Below are 22,087 nucleotides of genomic sequence, written 5' to 3' on the forward strand. Positions count from 1 at the left end.
GAGGGGTCTCAGTAGTCTGGCTGTCATTTCTGAAACTTCTTTGATATATGGTAAGGTGGTTAGGGTTTCTGGCTGTGTTTTGTCTGCTTGTTGTGGTTTGTTCTTGAGGAATCTGCGCACTGTATTTTTGAGTATCTACTGTGGCGCCCAGAAATGTGAGTTTGTTAGCCTGGGACAGGCTAAGCACAAACATGCCAGAGAATTCCTAGAGGCCTGGCACTCCAACCACAACGCTATAAACAAGCACATAGATCAAGATACCATCTATCAACCCGTCAGAAAACGAACAGAAATGACACCACCACAAACCCCAGGAACCCCATCCAGGAGCAAGATATAAATAGAAAGCAGGAGACAACAGCTTCGCTTCACTTGGAGGTCGCCACTGATGATGTTACCTAGCCAGGTAATGGAACGTCTGGATATCAAACCTACAGCTCAGCGAGCAAACCTACACCCATTAACGATAGGGCTTTGGCTAAAGTAGTAAAAGAGAAAGACCTCTGGGTTCAGGTACATAATTCTTCAACATTTGTGTCACAGGTAGATAGGATGTTTAAGAAAGTGTTTAGCATGCTTGACTTCATTGCCCAGACCTTTGAGTACAGGAGTTGTGACATCATGTTGAGGTTGTAGAGAACATTGTAAGGCCTTTTCTGTGATATTGTGTTCAGTACTGGTCACCTTGCTATAGGAAGGATATTATTAAATTGGAGAGGGTTCAGAAAAGATTTACCAGCCTGTTGCCAAGAATGGAGAGTTTGAGTTATAAAAATAGAGTGGATAGGCTGGAGCATTTTTTACTGGAGCATAGGAGGTTGAGGGGTGACCGTAGAGAGTTTTATAAAATCATGAGGACCATAGATAAGGTGAATAGCAAGGGTTTTCTCTAGGGTGAGGTAGTTCAAAACAAGGGGCCATGTTTTTAAGGTGAGGAGACATTTTAAAAAGGCCATGAGGGGCAATCTTTTTATGCAGAAAATGGTTAATGTGTAGAATGAACTGCCAGAGGAAGTGGTAGATGCGCGTACAGTTACAACATACAAAATTTTCAATAAATACATGAAATAGGAAGGGGTACAGGCCAAATGCTGGCAAATAGGACTAGGTCTGGTTGGTGCGGACATGTTTGACTGAGGATGGATGTGTTTCCGTGCTGTATCGCTGTATGAGTCTATCTGAAGTATTCTGCTAACTCACCTATGGTTGTATGGTAATGTTTAAGACCATAAGACAGGTGAACACCTAACTGAAAGGTTTGGGTGAGAAACTGTGGAAGCTCAGTATTGATGAAGCAGAACACCTCTGAAGCAGAATTAATCACAAGCGATGTTAAAATTATCATCCGTGGACCTCTTCTTTAAAATAATGAAGATCTCATAGGCTGCATAAAGGCACAAAAGTGAATTCCTCTCCGCTTTAACTGTAAGTATTTATCAACATCTTCTTATAGCAGTGCTGCCTTTCTTAGATGATATGTGAGACACACCTACGAGGTATTAGTATTCATGTAGCACTTGCAAGCTCCTACTGCATTTGTATGATGTGAATTGTGCTGCATTCATGAGACTACAGCCGGTTCTAATATAACGTGATAATTCTGTTCTCATGCAATTTCACTTTATAAGAAAATTGTGCAACAGCTGCACCATTTAAGTTAATGGGGCTGGAATCATGTTACAGCCAATATTGGTAAGGAAGGTTTGTGTTCTACAAATAATGGTCTAAATTCTTTAATAGTGTTAGCGCCAATTCACGTTGAAGAAATGAGCATTATGGCAGAACCGATTTATGGTCTCCTTTGTCAAATGTCCATGTAGGGACATCCCATGACCCTCTTGTTGGAGTCTTCCATGTGCTACTATGTTGATGACAATCCTAAACAGTCAAGGGCAGAAGGCATTCAGTCATGGTTATTGAGAGACATCCATGGCTAATCACTCCATTTTGCAACCCCTGTCAAAGGACAGGCATAAATACATGGTTGCTCATTCATCAACCAGGGTTGTGATGAAGCAGATGGTAGATATGCTGAAGATGCTTTGATCAGTCTGGTGGGGGATGGCCTTGCAATACTTTCCAGACAAAGTGTGTCATATATTCTTTATTTTCTGTGCTCTGCACAACTGTAATGGGTAAAAAGAGGATGTGATGGATGCTAAAGAGCTAGGAGAGTGACAGCAGTCTTCCTAGGAGGAGGGTAAGGACTTTGAGCAAGAGATACATCACCACTTGCATGATAGAGATCCATCTTCAGCTACAGCAATCCAAACAGGACTTAATTGATATGTGGTTCTAACAAAAGTGAGCTAGTTGGAGTGATCACTCATTGCTTGTAAACTTGTTGCTGCTCAAAAGGCAACATTCCAAGAAACAAATGTAGCCTTTTCCTTTTCTTTGATTTGGTATTGCTGAATAGAAATGTACATTCTTGGCCTTTTTGAAGGCTTTCCAGTATGGGATAGTCCCACACTGAACAATGAGAAAGTGTTAAGCTACTCTGAGCAATAAGGGAAGACTAAGCCTATGCTAGATGGAGACTATTACCAGGCACACCTTCTGGCTTTTAAAACAGCACTGGTGTCAAGAGGTCCCAACAGTGCCTTTCCAGTTCTGACAAGAGGGAAGGTGGGAAGAACAATAAATCATACAGATGTGGAGCGTAACTAAGATAACTTGTGGAGAAAAATGTGAAAAAGCTCATGAGGGCTGACTGAGAGAAAACCTCCATGAAACTCATCAAAATTGACATGGCCAGTTTCTGGTAAAATTCAGTCCTGTATCTCATGACTCAACTAATGACCTTGTAATGATCCTGTCACTTGTAACAACTCGAGGTTTATATTTCAAAATAGTAATATAAAATGGAGATGTGGAAAGAGTGAGGGGCTAGAAAGCCAGCATAGCATTCAGATTAACATTGACAGCACAGAGTTCAATCCTGCCTCTAGCCAAGACTGACTGGGGGCCTGCCTTCACACCACGCTCATAAACAGATCATGGCTTTTATGCATGTTTCAACAAATTATTGAGGGCCAGCTTTCAAGCAGAAAACTCAAAGGAAGAGAATATTTATTGTCATGAACACCAGTCTGTGAATTTTCTGCAGGGGATGTTTTAAACTTAAGATCAAGTTGAAGAATGGGTTTGTATAATCAAATGAGATTTTTTCTGGACGCAATTTAGATTGTTCTGCAATAAAATATCAAATTATTGAGCTTTTAACTGTATAATGAATGTGTGTCATGAAAATTATGTATTTACAGGTCAACTATTGACACAAAATTATATTTAAAAGTGTGGACTATCTTTTAGACTATATAGTTCAAACATTTTATTTAAAGTGATTTTTAGAAGACTTTTTTTGTGTTGTATAGTGGATGAAGCAACAAGATTGAACAAAAAGCTAATTACAGTGAATAAACATCAGGAGAATATGATACACAACCTGAAACAGGTACTTTGGAAACCTCAAATAATGTAACACCTTTTGAAGTTTTTAAATGCATTAGAATGAAAATTCCTGCAGTGTGTTTTAAATGTTTTTTGTGGAGATTTCTTCTGTTCAGTAACACTGATGTTGAAAATTCTAATTATTTTAGAATGTGGCTATGAATTTGGAACAAATAACTATCAGATGAAATCTTTACAAGTAATTTATGATGTGTACACATAATGATTGAGAATTTTTTTACTGTAGCAGTAGCATTCTTGACAGTTACTCCTTTCTGAGTAAGAAATGTTGCTGCAATTATAAAACTGAATTGAGGTTTTGTATATATTCCTTCAGCTTTCTATGAACTTTCCTCCTTTGGTTTCTTTACTCTGCAACTTATTTTCTTTTTGCTTTATGTCTCCTTGTTCACTATTTGAAATGTTATGTCACTTGGTCTCTCTGATACTGTTATAAATTAGCCAGTGATTGGCATGGCATAGGAATATGCATTATCTTCTATGAAGAATCACAATAGAGGACCTGCACTCCTTTCACTTTGGTGCAGTGTGTCAGTATAGTAATCCATCAAGCCACTACACATGTATATCTTTAATATATTTTGACTGTTGCACATGTTCCGAAGGATTTTGATAATAACAAATAATGTTAAGTAACCTAGATTTAATTGTTTGATGTTCCTTACAGTTGCTTTATATACTGTAGTTGTCCGTGAATCTGGTACTGATATTTCCAAGGGTGTTTCACAATAGTTTCTTTTCGGATGCTGATCATTATTACAGTAGCTCTTTACTGAATCAAGAATGTAACATCAGCTGAACATTCAGAAAACACAATGGTTAAAGTAGCATCTCTGGGGAGGGTAGACAAGTTTAAAGTTTTGGTGCAACACTTCCATCACTGATGAGGTAGAAACTGGAGAATCATTTAAATAGAATGGACTGATGGCAAAGGAAGGAACCGAGGAAATATAACTGTAGAATCACCTGAGGTCTGCGACAAAGAAAAAGGATGGTTAGGTGGTTGACACAGCTAGATGATGGGAAGAGGGAGGACTGGCGTTTTCAAAAACTCATGGGATTCTTTGTGATTTCCACAAAAAATTCTCGATTGAATGAATTTACATGAAGTTTTCAAAATATTATGATCCTCATAGAAGATTCATAACCAAAATAGCCAGATTTATCGAATGACCCCCAAATAAATTACAACAAAATTTGTTCTTGTAACTTCCAATTTAATAAAAATCAGAATCAGCATAAAGCACATATGAATTAATAAACAATTTTCCAAATAAAAAGATAAATTTCACCTTGAATTGGTACAAAAAAGGTATATCAAGCACAACCACAAACACTTGCAACGCCCATTACATACATTTAACACTACATAGTTACATCATTCCACTTTATGTGGAACTTCATTCACATAGTAGGTCATAAATCCTATTCAGCACCAGGTTTCACTTTGCATTTTGTGGATCCAGTTATCTGTGAATCCTTTCTTGCTCACGTTACAATAGTCCTGATGGTGCAGTGATCCTTTATAGCTGATCAGTCAGTAATGTCTGTGTTCAAGGTTTGACTTTTTCTGGGAAAATATCAGCTCATTGACATTTCCACGTTATTCACATAGCTTTCCAAACTTTAGATTTTTTTTAATACAACTCACGTGTTGCCTTCAAGAGCATCTGTCTTCATTATTGCCAAACAGAAAATCTGACCTCTTCTGAGGGTAATTTATTGCTTATTATCACAAGAATTCTGTGTTTCTCTTCCAGTCTCTGTCTACTTTCTCTTTTTGAATCAATCCATGTACTGATCAACTTCGCCTTCCTGATTCTGTACTTGTAGCTCTCCTTATTGTCAACTTTATGACATATTTGTTAACTTCCTTCTCTGTTGGTACTGACGCTGTGTCCAGAGTCATCAAATTATGAAGGGAAACTATCAGAGTGAATGAAGGTAAATTATTTCCATTGATTGAGGCATCCAGGCAGGTGAGCATGACTGAAAAGTAGAGGCAAGCATTTAAAGAGTGGAGTTAGGATAGACTTTTGCACACACGATTTCATATAATTCTGAATTCTTTTGCAAATAGCAAAAGCTTAATAGACATTGGTTAGCCAAAAGGAGTTTGGTCCCAGGTCTATCATATTATCATCTTATGGTGTTGCAAGGAGCTGAATGCATTACTTCTGTGTTCCTATGATGAAATGACATGGAGCAGTTCATGAGAATTGTATTCAGAAAATCTTTTTTTTTAATGTGGCTGATATGCTCAGGAAGTAGGATTATCAATTGAAACTGAAATAGGAGAAACTCTCAAAGCAGCATGTTACTGCTAAGTGTCTTTAAAACTTAGAGAAATTAAATACCACGCTTGTAAACTGCTGTTTTTATATTGAAATATGTTGCTGTAGACAAATTGTAGAATCACCTTTCCTGTCATCTGTAACTTGACCTGTTAAATGTCTCCTTGCATAAAGAACAAAGAAGAACAAAGAAAATTTACAGCCCAGGAGCAGGCCCTTCGACCGTCCAAGCTTGAGCCGATCCAAATCCACTGCCTAAACCTGCCGCCCAATTCCTAAGCACCTGTATCCCTCTGCTCCCCACCTACTCATGTATCTGTCCGGACGCATCTTAAATGAATCTACCATGCCTGCCTCTACCACCTCTGCTGGCAAAGCTTCCAGGCATCCACCATCCTCTGTGTAAAGTACTTGCCGTGTGTATCCCCCTTAAACTTCCCACCTCTCAACTTGAAAGCATGACCTCTCATTATTGAATCCTTCACCCTTGGAAAAAACCTTACCTCTATCTTCCCTGTCTATACCTTTCATGATTTTGTAGACCTCAATCAGGTCCCGCCTCCATCTCCTTTTTGCTAATGAAAACAAACCTAATCTACTCAACCTCTCTTCATAGTTAGCACCTTCAATACCAGGCAACATCCTCATAAACCTTATGTGCACCCTGTCCAAAGCATCCACATCCTTTTAGTAATGTGGCGACCAGATGTGTACACTGTATTCTAAATGCGGCCAAACCAATGTCTTGTACAATTTTAACATGACTTTGCCAGCTCTTATACTTAATACCTGTCCGATGAAGGCAAGCATACCATATGCCTTCTTGACCACTCTATCCATCTGTGCAGCAACCTTCAGGGTACAATGGACGTGCATTCCCAGATCTCTCTGCTCATCAACTTTTCCCAAGGCTCTTCTGTTTACTGTATAATTCACTCTCGAATTAGACTTCCCAAAATGCATCACCTCACATTTGCCTGGATTGAACTCCATCTGCCACTTCTCCACCCAACTCTCCAGTCTATCTGTATTCACCTGTATTCTTTCACAATCCCCTATGCTTTCTGCTACTCCACCAATCTTCGTGACATCTGCAAATTTGCTGATCATACCAACCGTGCCCTCTTCCAGATCATTTATGTTATCAACACTCTAGTTCAATTCTGTTCTCTTTCAAGAAGTTCTGTTTCTTTGGGCAATACTGAGGGACAAACTTTACCTAAATTGGCCCTGTTTGTGACAGATTGCTCTAATATCAGTGCATGCTAAATAATACCTATAAAAATAGTAATAATTTCATGTGTTGAATTGATTTTGTTGGGTGATTTTCTTCCCCCAATCCCTACTTTAAATAACAAACCAGTACTTTTCAATGCTATAATTGATTTGGCATTATTTAACACTTGAAGCAAAGTACTATTTAATTCCAATAAATCTATGTAAGAAAGTATTTGTTTTAATATGAATGTGGAGCGGATGGTTTCAATTTGTGGGACAATTTAGGGTTCATCTAGTTATTAAAAATAAATGATTGTTTAAAACAGCGATGAGGTTTTTTTCTTATGCAGGATTGTGGGCCTCTGGAAATTTCTTTCTCAAAATGTGGTGGAAGTGAACCTTGGGAATATTTTTCAGGCAGAGGTGGATACATTGTTGATAAGCAAGGGTGTGTAAGGTTGTTGGTGTATGCAGGGATGTGGAGTTCAGGTGACAATTGGATCAGCAATGATCTTACTAAATGGCAGAGAAGGCTTTTGGGAAGAGGGGGAATCTGCTCCTAACTCGTATATTTGTATGTAAGTTTGTTTTTAAATGTAGCTAAACATTAGTATTTTATGTTGAGAGACACCAGTAACAATGGGAAATAATGAAATTTTTGTTCTGGGCTTTATAATTACCCTACTGGTCAATATTCATACATCATAGTTATTCTTTATTAGATTGTATTTTATAGTTATGTCTGTTCACATTGATTTATTAAGATTATTATAAAATTCTGTTATGCTATCTGGTGATCTTCAGAGATTTATATGGATATGTGAATCTATCAGTGATAGAATCTAAATAGTTAGCTGGCAATTTGCTATAATTATAGTAATATTTTTGAGAGATTTAACAGCTATTAAATGATTCTGTCATGTTTTTAAAAATACTGATTTATACTCTTTGCTTAATAGTAGTATTTAGGTTTGATCGTTAACTCTAAATGGTGTTCACTTAAAAGCCTAGAAATTGCAGTTGGTGATATTAGTGGATAAAACCCTAATCCGTTCATATAAAATTGCTTTCGCTGCTATTCTAGTGGAGGCTTCAACCAATTTGAAATAAGCAATAAAATTGCCGCCTTTAAAATCGTAAACAAAGGAGATATCAAACAAAGTCTAATAAATTCAAAATGATAAAACCTCACAAATATGAGCATGTTTTTAACAGTTAGAGAGAAGAGTTACTAATTTTTGACTGCTTATACATTTGAGTTGGGTTCCATTCTGATCAGACCCTGTAATGTAGTTGCACTGAACGTATCCTTACGTTCTACATTAAAGAACATCTCGATTTTAAAACTCTCATCTTTGATTTTGAATCTCTCTCTAACCTTGGTATTCTCTGTCTGTCTGTCTGTCTGTCTGTCTCTCTCTCTCTCTCTCTCTCTCTCTCTCTCTCTCTCTCTCCCTGGCACTGTGACATAGCAGTGCCACCCATATTTGGCACTGAGATCAAATTGTACTCATGGCTGGAATCTTTCTGATCCTCGGAGGTGGAAGGAATGCTAGGCAGGGAAACAATTGTGAGAGAGACCAAAATTCCGAGTTCCCAACTTTGGAATAAACTTTTGGAAATAAATTCTCCAACATTAAAAAGGGGGTTGATTTTCCTGACTTGGGAAGCATACCTGCATATATTGCTTATCAATGAAGCCAAATTTATCCAAATTAAGTATCCCATCTTAAACAAGTTCTACCCAATTGAGACGTGTGTACATTCAGAATGCTGACTATATATTTTTATTGTAAAAGTGTATTCTCTTCATACTGTAGTATTTTTATACACAGGTACTAAAGCAATTCTTATTGTCCTTGCACATAAAGAAATGCAAACATTGTTATTTTACTCTCTCCAGAGTTACAAAACCAAAAGCATTTCCTACTCATGCAGGACCATTTTATATGTATTCTGAGGCAAAGAGAAATAACTGAAAGAGCTTAGATGATGGTCTGTCTCCACTGCACCTTGACTGCAGTTGCCCCAAGCTTTAGTGCATCCCTCAGTTTGTAGTCCTGGAGCTTGGAATGCCCCAGTCTGCAACACACAGTCAAGGTCAACTGAAAGACCAACATATTTTAGGCAGACCAAAGTGTCTTTCACCAAATTGATGGTCTTCCATGCGCAATATTTGTCTTGATGTGCATTCCGGGGAACAGATGGTAGAGGACAGAGTTCCAAGTCACAAAACTACCAGGGACAAATCTCAACAAAAACCACTGCATCTCTGTCCAGCCCTTCTTTGCAAAGGCACATTCCAGAAGATGATGTGTGACAGTCTCCTCCTGCAGCTGCTTCAAGAGCAGTGTATGCTGGTGGAGAGTGTGGATCTCACAGGTTGTGCCCTTCTCACCACCAGCCAAGGTATGACATGATGCTTGTTGGAAAGTTCTGTCAAAGAGGCATTTTGCTAAAAGTCTGCTCAGGGGACCACTTAAAAGTATCACCCTCTCCTTTCCCTCACAGTGTCAAGGATGATATGTGCTGACTACTGCCTGATGGACTTGTGGCCAAAGGTGTTTTTCTTTGCAAATTTTCTCACAATAGACAGGTGTTATGAAACAGTCCAACTATTTGATGTTCCATGGTAATTTCTGTTTCTTTGATTGAACCACTAGCTACCTGGTGATATGGTGAGTAAGGGATGGGGTTTGGGGGAAATGGGATGGTCGGTTTGTCATGGCGAGGCAAGGTGATAATAGTTGTGTTCCTGCCTTGCTGAACAGAAGCTGGCTGTCATGTCTGAATGGTGCATTCACACCCAGATAATAAGTAATGAATCCTTGCACATAAATATTTAACTGCATGAAGTTGTCCTCTGCTTATCCAGAAGATAGGACTTACCATGTTTGGGGTGCTGAATGACTAGAATGTCGGGAGGACAGATGCGAGGAAGAGCTTTGCAGGGGCACAAAACAGCAGGTTTGGAAGCCAAACCTCAAAGAAATGATTATATGAAACAGTGCATTGCATTCACAGATCTCCTGAAGCTGACAATTCTATGGCACAGATAAATTTGCCCTTCTCTCCATTTGTGCAGCTGAGGAGAAACCATCTAAGGGAGGAGAAAGCGAGGACTGCAAATAAGCCTGATGAAGGGCTTATGCCTGAAACGTTGATGCTTCTGCTCCTTGGATGCTACCTGACTGGCTGTGCCTTTCCAGGAACAATCTCAGAAAGATGCAGAAACAGCAACATCAAGCGCAGAAAACTGAGCAGACTGCAGAGACACAAGATCCAAACAATCAGGTGTCAAGGCAGTGATCAGACTTGGGCCAGAAATAGAATCTACAGGAGATGCTACAGCTGCATTCAACTGACAGATAATGCAGAAAGTACCTTAAGCTGTGTCCTAATATGCTAGTTACTGGACGAGCACCCATGATTGCAAAGACTGGAAAAAGTCTCATGCTGGTTGCCTTGATGGTCAATGTGGTCCTGAACTTGCTTACAAGTAGCTTATACTCGAGATCTACTGAAACCTTTGTGGAATATCCCAGTCAGTGACTCACAAGTACGCATCATGGGTAACTGATGCTCTATTTTGAAAATGTCAGGAATTTGCAAGGTTTTCTTGGATGGTCCTCTTGAATGCCGAGAGCCAGACAGCCATGGTAGTTGGGTTTGCTGCCATAGCAGGTTTTCCACAGATGAGGTGCAACCGATTTAATCTGATTTGAAATCAGAGCACCCTGGAAACAACCAGCTGTGTTTGTCAAAAGAACTTAACGTAAAGGTCATAAGTGAATTCTATCCCTAAACCTCTGTACCCTTCCCCCTTTAAAATACAGTCTTACAAAATGAAGGACTATCAGATGGTTACTACTAATAATAAAATGCTGAGCAGAACAGACATTTTATAAAAATAATTTCAAGATTAATATTATGTATCTTATGTAAACATTCTTGTGACTACTACTTTTACAAAGAAAAAATATTCTAATCTAAAAAGCTACTGCATGAGCATGAGTGTGTGTGATGGGAGGATGCTGACATTTATTTGGGAGATTTTATCTGTAGATGTAGTTCTCCCAAATCAAAATGTGAGTTTTAAAATCACAGTCTACTTTCAATGTAGTATTTTGGAATCTGTAAGCTAGTATTTTTTTAAAAAATTGCTGCAATCATATTGTATAAGACATTTTTGAGACCACTTTTAGAATTCTGATACTCTTCCAAAGAAAGGATGTTGTTAATCTTGAGAGGGTGCAGAAAATGTTTAGATGGATGTTGCCAAGACCAGAGGGTTTGAGTTATAGGGAGAGGCTGGATAGGCCAGGGCTGTTTTCCCTGGAGTATCAGAGGCTGAGGGCTGACCATATAGAGGTTTATAAAATCCACCCTATTCCTTAGGGTGGTGAAGTCCAAAAGTTGAAGGCATTGGTTTAAGATGAGAGGGAAAGATTTAAAACTGATCTAAGAGGCAACATTTTCATGCAGAAGGTGGTCCGTGTGTGGAATGAGCTGCCAGAGGAAGTGGTGGAGGCTGGAATATTTCCAACATTTAAAATGCTCTGGATGGGTATATAAATAGGAAGAGTTTAGAGTGATGTGGTCCAAATGCTGGCAAATGGGACTAGATCAGATTGGGATGTCTGGTCAGCATGGACGAATTGGACTGAAGAGTCTGTTTCTGTGCTGCATGACATTTCTGCTCTGACGTTGATCACTCATCAATAGTGAAATCCAGACGACCCATTAACTTCCACATGCAGTTGTAATTAGTATACTCTCAGAAGAATCATAGAAAAATCCTTCACTTTGACTTTGTATGTTCTGATTTCCTGTTTATTTCCTTGAGAAAGATTCAGATGTATTATTTAGGTAAAACAAATGAGATTTAGGACATTTTGTTTAAAATGTGAGAACACTGTGAAATGCACAGTCCCCACAGAGGGTGCTGTTGTACAGGTGTCCATTTTAATTTTTGTTACAGAGAAAAGGTGGACAAATTGAGATAGGATACAAACTGACATGATCTCAAAATGCTCAAAGACCTGAATAATCACTTCAGGTTTCTAGTTCCTGTACTTTCAGTGTTGCCTGCTGAATTCATGTAAATTAATTGGAAGTTTTATTAATGTTTCTATGTGTATATTTTATATATGTAGACTATAATTGTAAGATTTAGATGTAAAACTACTACAATGCATGTGCAATTACCATGTAAAATTAAACCTGCTGGTACCATTAATTGATTTAGTCCAGAGTAGTTCAACAATTGTGATATGATAGATGGAATTCCAGTTTTTCAGACAACAGTTAAACAGACCAAACATTTGCCAGATAATAGTATTACTGTGCTGCATGCTTAGATCAATATGATGGCATCGTCAAGAATCCTTGATACTATCGGAGAGCCACATTCATAACCTCTGCTGTTTGCCTGAGTAAATGTCAATGCGCTCAAGGAGCGAAGGATATAAAGCAGACTACCCTGTACCAGAAAGGGAGGGGGTGGGGGAGAAAAGGGCAGAATATTTATGACTTGAAGTTCCATGAATTGCCATTAATTGAGATCAAAGCGCACAGCTTTTATTTTTTACACCCATCAGTTCAAACAGTGGAGTAAATTAATGAGTTAAATATATACCATTCTTGTGCAACTAAAAGTGTTGAAAGGCTTGTAATGGTCAGCTGCCACGGTTTGCAGTTTTGACATTGCGGAGTTATTTAGATTTTTATTTGAAGAAACGGCAATTTCAAAGTGAATGATATTTAAACGACCTAATGTACACTTTTGTCTCTGTTCAGGAACTGGAGAAAGTAACTGCAAATTTGATAAGATCCAAGGTCACTTCTCAGTGCAAACTGGGAGAAGAAAACATCCATGTTACAGAACAGCAACAGCAGCTAGAAGAACTGAAGGAGAAACTGCAGATGGTGTCATATAAATTTAAAATTCAGTCATCATTTATTCCTAAATTGGAATTAAGCAGATACAAATGCACATTATTTCACAATGACTTTCTTCTTAGTATTTGTTAATGTAGAATCATAGAATTCCTACATGTGGAAGGAGGCCATTTGGCCCATCAAGTCCACACTGCATCTCTGAAGAGCGTCCTCCTCAGACCCACCCCCCTCCCCTATTCCTGTAACCCTGCATTTCCCATGGCTAATCCATCTAGCCTGTGAATCCCTGGACACACCCCGAGCAATTTAGCATGGCCCCTTCATTTAACCCGCACACCTTCTGTGTGGAAGGAAGCTGAAGCACCCGGAAGAAACCCACGCAAACACTGGAAGAATGTGCACACTCCACACAGATAGTCACCGAGGGTGGAATTGAACCCGGGGTCCCTGAGGCTAATCACTGAGCCACTGTGAACAGATTATAAAAATTATTAGCAAAATCTTTCAATGTGGAATAATATAAACCAAGTGATATTAAATTTCTTATTTTACATCAATGAAAAATAAATTCAGGAGTGAAATCAATTGATTTGCTATCACTCTTCCCATACTATCACAAAATCAAAGTTATACTTAGTAAGTTACACTTAGGAAAATTAACTTCTCCATATTCTAATGTTAACTTTATGTATATTTAAGTGATGTTGTGCTGGGGAAATATTAATGCATAATATTGCTAAAAAGGAAAGTGAAAATAATGTTTCAGAATTGTCTTCAGCTCCATGTTTTAAAGTGCCGCTTATGTACTTACAGCATTTTAAAATAACTATGGCAAAAAGAAGTAATGAACTATTTTGATCTTGATCCTGCAAGGTCCTTCTGATGCCACAAGAACAGGAACAGTGGAATGTGAAAGTTATCAAGAGGAGTATTATAAACCTCCTAGTGGTTGACTGATTGAAGACGAGTGTTCTATATACTTCCCAGTTGTTCATGCTAACCTGGGTGGAATAGACAAATGATTTGGTGATGCCTATATAGGTGGACCAAGATACATATATTTGTAATGCTGAACAAAGTAACCTGTTCTCCATATGAGTCCTCGATGCATCCCTACCTCAAAGTGAGGGCAGTTTCTTAGACCTACTTGGCATCTTGTGATTTTAGATTACTTTTTTTTCACATCCTCTTGGTGAAATTATGTTTGGCTTCCATTTTTTAAATTATATTAAAGATTAGGAAGATCAGTCCATATCTTGTTGCTTTGTGATGAACTTCTTCACATCTTTGCCTCAAACATGTTAAAATATTAATTTTCCACTTAAGTTTGATATGATGACTTTAACTTCCTAATTACAACATAGGTGCAGTTATATGCAGTTTTGTGATTGAATGTGTAATATTTTTGTACTTGTGTTTTATTTTTAAAGAAAACAGAATTAAACAAGAGGATATCTAGAGATGCACTGACTTTTCAAGAAGGAAAAAAGGTTGGCTTAAAATAATTTAATACTTCCCCTATAAGCTGAAATGTCCATATAAATGGACTGAAATCTTCACTTTTTTCCATTTTTAAGCCTGTTATGGTTCATAGAATATTTCCTTGTCTGCCCATTTATTTCAGTTTCCAGCTCATTTGTTGATCCCTCGTTTTGACAAAATGTGTTATTTTATTGACAACATTCCTAATTGTTGCAACAAATAAAAACAAAGGAATGAGCACTTCTAAAATGCTACAGCCAGAGTTATTTGGAAGTGACACCTGCGTAGCTGGATGTACAGTTTAAATGGTGCAAGATACTGCAGTATTATATGCAGATAACTGGAACTTTGGGGGATAAGGTTGGGAATAAATAGTTAATTGAGAGTGGCAAAGAGAGGCCCGAGAGACCTTGGTTGTGCATGTTCACAGTCTCTGAAAGTGGTAGGACAGGTGACGAAGATAGTAAAGAAGGCCTATGCGATACTTTCCTTCATTGGACAAGGTGTTGAATACAAGAGCAATGATGTAATGCTATATAGGACACTATAGTTAGGGGCTATAGAGTTTTCTGTACAGTTCTGCTTACTATTATAGGAAGGAAGGACATAAATGCTTCAGTGACAGTACAGATAAGAATTACAAGAAATTACTTGGACTCGAAATTTGCAGACATGAGGGAAAACTAATTAGGTTCAGTTTTTATCCCCTAAAAAAGAGAAGACTGAAGGATAGCTTAATTGATAAGTACAAAATGATCAAGGCTAAGGTGGACAGGGAAGACTTATTTCCACAAGTAGAGAGATCAGTTACCAGGTGGCACAGATTTAAGGTGATTGATTGAAGGATTATGACAGAAGGACAGGAAGAAAAACCTTTTCATCAAGATGGTGGATGATTTCTGAAATCCATTGTTCATTTTTTGGTGGTTAGGGTGGTAAACCTCAACTTATTTAAACTGAACCTGGATTTGCATCTGAGGTGTTACGGATGGTGCTTAAAAGGTGGATTAGAATGGGCAGCTAGTTTCAACATAAACCAATGCAAACATGATGGGTTGAGTAGCCTCTTCCTGTGCTGAAGCTTGTCTATAGCTCTTTGGTTCTGAATATGACTTAATTTAAAGTAGTTAGAATATGATATGAATGAGATAATGACAGCATTATATGAATGGCAGTGATATGTTGATAAGCAGGCATCTTTTGTTCTGTTTAATACATTGCTTATGTACCTATTCTGAGCTGTATTGAAACCAATCTTGGCAACTTGTTACCTCAAACTTTGCTCTTGCGATTATGTTTTACTATATTAGTAATAAAAGTTTAGGGCTGAATGTTTCCAGTCCCTGAACAAAATGAACAGTGGCAAGTCAGATGTGAAAATATGGTGAGAGTGGAAAAATTAGATTCTCGATGTTGAAAATATAGTCCAGTGTTGCACCCAAGGCGCCAGGCTCATTACATCCAAAGCTGCACTACCACTAATCCAGAATCTGGTTTCCAGCATCTGCAGTCATTGTTTTTACCTACTCTATTTGTACGTCAGCCAAATGACTGTGTCAAGGTCTGATGGGAGTAATCCTTAACCAAATCATGAAGGACTGTCATCAGACAGGGGATCCCAGTCTGTCAGAGGTATCAGTTTGATCTCTGTCTAGAGATTTGGAATGATAGGCAGGCTACTTGGGGTGGTTAGGTTCAGGGATTCATTACAGACTGGCGAGTGGGCCATGGTGAGTGCTGCAGTGCAAGCAGTCTGAGTATTGGTGTAAGTCAGTCAGCGAGATGAACAGAGTACAGTCAATTGTCTGGTCAATCATCCAGATTGGTCAGAGGCTTTGACCACGCTTCATTCTGGGGTCTGCTCACAAGACGTTAACAGGGGCACCTGCGGTGGTAGGAAAACTGGGAAAGTCAATTGTGAATTAAACCTGAGTTATCAGGAAACCCTCTTGAACACAGTCTCTGATTCTCTTGAATCTAATTCCCTGATTATCTTGTTATGTCTCACTTAAGTCACCTCTCAGCCTTCTTCTCTCTAACAAAAACAGCCTCAAGTCCTTCAGCTTTTCCTCATAAGACCTTTCCTCCATACCAGGCAACATCCTCGTAAATCTTCTCTGAACCCTCTTCAAAGCTTCCACATCCTGATAATGTGGTGACCAGAAATGTATGCAATACTCCAAGTGTGGCCACACCAGAGTTTTGTGACCTCATGGCTCCGAAACTCAATCCCTCTACCAATAAAAACTAACACACTGGATGCCTTCTTCACAAAAAAGTTACTTCTTTTAAAATTTGTACACACACCTTCACAGACACATGAAGAAAAACAAACCAAAACAAGTAATGAGTTGAGGAAACAAAGTATAATAGTCAGAGGAATGTAGTTCTGAATTATCAGTCCAAAATCTCAAATTTAGACTTTTCCAGTCCTTAATTTACCATTTGCTTGATTGGATCTAGATGTCTTTTTTCTCCTGTGGGATTTGGTATTCTCTCCTTCAGCAACTGAAATATAGTATTTTCCTGTTCTTTTAACAAAGCATTGGAGAGGACAGTTTTGCAGAGCAGTGGAATATATATATATATATATATATATATATATAAAAGAGAGAGAGAGAGAGGTATGAATGCTGCAAACTTAAGGGGGTTCTTCTGTCTTAAGTTTATATGTAAGTTTAACACAAAACACTCATAGTCTGGGTTAAATACCAACCAGTGGAGGCATTTTACCATGCTGAGCTCTCGTGAAGCCATAACAACTGGTGCCAATTGAAAAGCCTGTCTCTGAGCAGAATTGTCCTGAACACAGTTAGGTGATTTCGACTTGTTTGGACTTTTCCCTCACTTCTCTAAACCGGCAACATTGTATGTGCAATTCATAATGTGCTTTAGTAACTTGATTTTAAAACCGTAAATAGTTTCTTACACAGCTTCCTTGGGTTAAAGCAGTATTTTTCCCCAGTTCAAACAAAAAGTGGTCTTGACACAATAGAAGTAGAAAATTGCTGCAGCGACACCCAGAGAGGCAGGGTAAGTGTGTTTTTTCTGTCTGACCATACATCTCTATTTGTGAACAATGTGAAGCCCTTCAAGGGCCATTCGACTTATCAAGCACTTTCACAGTACAGCTTGAGGATTTTTCTTTGTTATACAGCACAGAAAGACCCTTCTGTCCACCCATGCCAACCAAACTTAAGTAGGTTGCCTGCTTTTTGTAATCATAGTCGGGCACTACATGCAGAATACTATGTGGGAATGCCAGTCCTGGTTACAAGCAATCTTGACCATCTCATTACAGATTGATCATCGTCATCTCTGTGTAATAGAAGTAATCAAAGGTCATCTTAAAAGTTCACAAAGTTCATAATGTCTCATAGGCTGCACAAAGACACAGAGTTTAGTTGCACTCACCTTGAACTGTAGGGATGTGCCAACATGCTCTTGTATGCAATGGTATCTTTCTTGGATGATGTGGGAATGGAGGAACAGCTCCATATAAAGAAGTCGCAGCTGAAGTGCAGTAGACCTGGAGCATATTGTCCTCTCTACCATTTAATCCAGATGAACAAAGCATGTTTCCCCTGCAAACCTCAGATGTCCTGGGATACCGTCATAAAGTTATGCTATCTGCTTATTTGAAACTTGTGATCTGAAGAGGAGATGAACATCCTATCCCAGTGGCCATCAAGTTGACAACTGTATTTATATGCAACTGGCTCTTCCAAGAATCCACTGGGGTCCTGTGTGGGATGTCTCAATCCTCAACCCATAAATGTATCAAGCTGTTATCAATACAATTTGTGCCGGGGAATCATTTCGTTTCCCCTGTGATCTTGAGGAGTAGGGCTGTTTGGGCTTTGCCAACATGGCTATCTTCTCCAAGTTACAGAGTGCTACAAACAGCACATATATTACATTGAGGGACCATATCATACTGCAACTGCCTTCACCAACAGAAATGGCTTCCGTTCTATCAATGTACATGTCATCTGTGATCAATGGTAACAAATCTTTGAAGAACTCTGGAACCTGCAGTGATGACTGTATTTTGTGTTAGGGGTCCTGTTTTGTTTCACAGGCCAGATGTCCAATTGGAACGATTACTGAGAGATGAGGGTTATCTTCTGCAATCATGATTATGCTGTGCAACTCTCAACTGAGGCAGAGTATAGATGTATTGCAGTCCATTCTTCCACTGGTGTCATTGTGGGCAATAAGATAGTCCTGCTGAGGATGAAATTCCTATGCTGGAATTGGTCTGGGGGCATTGTCTGGAGGATACTGCAGAGTGTGTCCCATAATCCTAATGTGCTACGGTATGCAGAAATGGAGCAGCCAAAGAGAAGACCTGATGGATACTGAAGAGTTGAGCATGAAGAACATCACTGTATCAGCATGATAGAGCAATGCAGCATCAGGTGTAACAAGCGAGGTAATATGTTTTGAAAGTTGGTTCCAATTGAGTTGGGTACAACTATCATTCTTTGACTCTTAAGTTGTTATTGATATAAAAGCATGTAGTGCTTGTTTGTTCCCAGAGGCATTGATAACTTTTTTTGTTAGTTTTTGCCTTGCTTTTACCATTCAATAATCAGCAAGTCATGCTTCCACATTGAACAGTGGCAATACATTATGCTATGCTGGGTGTGAGGTAAAGGTTAGCAATCCCTTACACAGGGTGCTCACACGATGTGGCGCTAAGGATAGATAGCCTGTGTGGCTTGATTCTTATAACTACAGATACAATTTGCATTGTTCAGATAGGCGACAACGTAAAACAGCAACACATTTACGAATGTGAGTTTGTATTTACACTGAAGTATTATCCATGCCACTTATTTCCCTCAGAAATTTTTCTTTTTTATTGCTGTTACACAGTGTCTACTGTGAAAGGCAATTCCTGGTTGGCAGCACTTGACCTGGTGCACAACTGGGCTTTAAATATGGTTTAAAAAAAAAACAAAGAACTATGAATGCAGAAAACTGAAACAAATACAGAAATTTCTGGAGAAACTCAGCAAGTGTGGCTGCATCAGCGGAGAGGAAGCAGAGGTAATATTTGGGTCTACTGACCTTTCTTTCTGCTCAAGAAATAATTTTCATTTCATATAGTTTATCTTAACTTTAACTTCAGCATTATATCTCCTGTTAACATTTTCTGTTTCATGGATCGCAGCTCCTATTGTCTGTTCACAGAACAAATATCTTGCATCCTGGAACAATTCTAAAAAATCCACACTGCGTCACTTCAAAAGCATTGGCATTCTTCCTTAAATTGTGGTAAATGGAGCTAGTCAGAATGCACCATTTGAGTCTAACCAGTGAACTTATATAAGTTCACCATTACTTCATTGCTTTTATATAGTCGTACAAGGCAAAGCTGTTGTATCATATTTCTTTCCAACATGCCAACTTGTCCTGCCACCTTCAAGAATTTATGTCTGTGAAGCCCCCAACCCCCCCCCCCCCATGTCTCTATTTTGTACCCACTTTAAAATTTTGCCATTTAGTTTATATTGTCTTCTCTCAGATTCCTTCTTAATTAATGCCTATTAGAATGTTCAGAGAAAAGAAGAAAATTCTCCCAGTGTTGTGGCCAAAATTCCTCCATCATCTATTACTGCAAAAAAGTAAATGCATATTTCATCCCATTGTTATTTGTTTGGTTTTGATATTAGAATATGGCTACCATGTCTATTATACAAAATAGCTTTTGTATTCCAGAACAATTTTTGTCAAATGTTACTGTCAATACAAATCTTTCTTTGATACATGAAAGTGAAGTTTTATTGAAAGCAGTAAAGTTGTGGCTGACTTACCAGCAGTAAGTTCAATTATTCTTTTCATTGTGTGAGTTGTGACACAAGTGGGAGTCCAGTTGTACCAGCATGGGAGCTGCCAGCAACAATCAGGTCAGGACAGCTCAGGAGAGTTGGATTAACTGAGATGTGGCAGCATCTTCTGCACCAGCCTTCGACTACTCCCCAGTCTACTCCCCTAGTCTTCTATCCTGACTCTGTTCCCCATACCAGTTCACTACTGCTTCTACTTAAATTTCAACATGTACTTCATTTTTTAAACTAACTTGCATATAACAACTGAGAGTAATAAACTGGCTGGGCAGAACTAAAGATTGAACAGTCCTTAGTTTTTTTTTCATTGTGGAATAACTTTCATAAACTACTTATAATCAGCAACATGCTTCTATTTTTAAGTAACATTGGAATAAAACTCTTATGACTTTCTACCAGTCTTGCGCAGGTATTTGTTCACATCTAATTTTTCATATATGCAGAAAACAGTTTAGAAGCAATATGAATCTCCTATTTTCAATTTTGTTGTGATTTTATCCCTGATTTAGGATTTCTTGCATTTAAGTTGTGCATGATCAATGTGTTTATTTTGTAACTTCTTAAACTATTGAGTTGTAATTTGAAATGTGGTCAGTAAAAGGGGAGTCAGATGGTAATAGGCTATTCTTCAGGATTCAGATAATGTTCAAATTGTTGCAGATAATACAGATCGTTTGAATTCATGCATTTTATTGCTACCTTGAACAGTCTTCTATTTATCATTCTTTGCAGTAGCTTCCACCAAAACATTAAGTGTTTGAAAATATTAGGCAATAGTGAATGCATTTATGGATCTAACAGTGAGTAAATATGAATAAAATGCAGGATACACAAATCCAAGATTGCTTGTTTCTAAAGAATTTTTGTTTTACTCTGGAATTCTTAGTTATATTTTTCAAAATATTTTCTAAACTAACATTTAGAATTATTTGTTTCCATAGGAAGTATTGAAATTACTTAATCAAACTCAGCAGCTGCTTCAGCGTCAGGAACTGGCACTCAACAGAACTGAAAAAGAGTTAAAAGTTTATGGAGAGAAGCATCAGGTCAGAATGTTTATAGTGTGTTATTTCTATTGATACCACATGTTGTGAAGTTTTCCAACAGTGCTTTATGATTAATGGTCCATGGGTGTTGAACACAAGAGCTAGACTATTTTAAAATGTTTTGGTGCATCTCCAATTCGTCTCCTCCCTTTTTACAGTAATCAGTGCTACAGAGCATAATTTTGAACTAAACCTATCTTCATCTGACTTATCACCTGTCTGGTCATTAATTTCAATCATTCAGTGCATAATTTGTTTCTTTGTATTATTGTTTTTAAAAGACCACTAACACTTATAGTTTAATTAAACTATTATGCCCAGCATACCCATCATCTTCATATTAAGAGTAAGTGATATTTACTTTTAAGTCCATTCATTTGAATGTGTGAATTGGGAATCAGGTTAAATCAGGCTGTCAGTAGACATTTGGTCAGGGTTGCTGGTGGGAGTTGGGTTGTGGCTACCAGTAGGAGTTTAGCTGAAACAAGGCTGTCAGCAGAAATTGCATCTACTTCTAAGCTTCCTTTCTATTATTCTCTATGTATACTTTCCTTATCTTAGGCTGATGGGCTGCACTGCTTATTTTGGATGTGGGCGCTGATTGGTTTTCAAGCAAGCAGGGTCTGCAATTTTGGCTATTTGAAGTAGGAAATAACGTGATGAAGAAAATAAATTTACTCTCTTAGAATAAGTGTTCTTTATATAGAATAGATTTATTTGTGTATTCAGTACTTGTGCAGGTTATTGATCAAGCTGATGGAGCTTCTCTCTTTGTGCCTCACAGTCAGTTATTAAATATACAGCAAATGTAGCAATG

General features: G+C 38.2%; 1 protein-coding gene across 1 annotated transcript in view; it reads left to right on the top strand.

Moving 5' to 3' along the window:
* Positions 1-22,087, top strand: part of LOC122558080 (coiled-coil domain-containing protein 73-like) — a 132,383-nt gene that overhangs the window by 52,619 nt on the left and 57,677 nt on the right. The window contains exons 9-12 of the mRNA XM_043706399.1: positions 3,378-3,457; positions 12,786-12,914; positions 14,318-14,377; positions 21,166-21,270. Of these exons, the coding sequence (XP_043562334.1) occupies positions 3,378-3,457; positions 12,786-12,914; positions 14,318-14,377; positions 21,166-21,270 (374 nt within the window). The remainder of the gene's footprint in view (positions 1-3,377; positions 3,458-12,785; positions 12,915-14,317; positions 14,378-21,165; positions 21,271-22,087) is intronic.

The sequence above is a fragment of the Chiloscyllium plagiosum genome, chromosome 16, assembly GCF_004010195.1.
Source record: "Chiloscyllium plagiosum isolate BGI_BamShark_2017 chromosome 16, ASM401019v2, whole genome shotgun sequence".
NCBI classification, from domain to species: Eukaryota; Metazoa; Chordata; class Chondrichthyes; order Orectolobiformes; family Hemiscylliidae; genus Chiloscyllium; species Chiloscyllium plagiosum.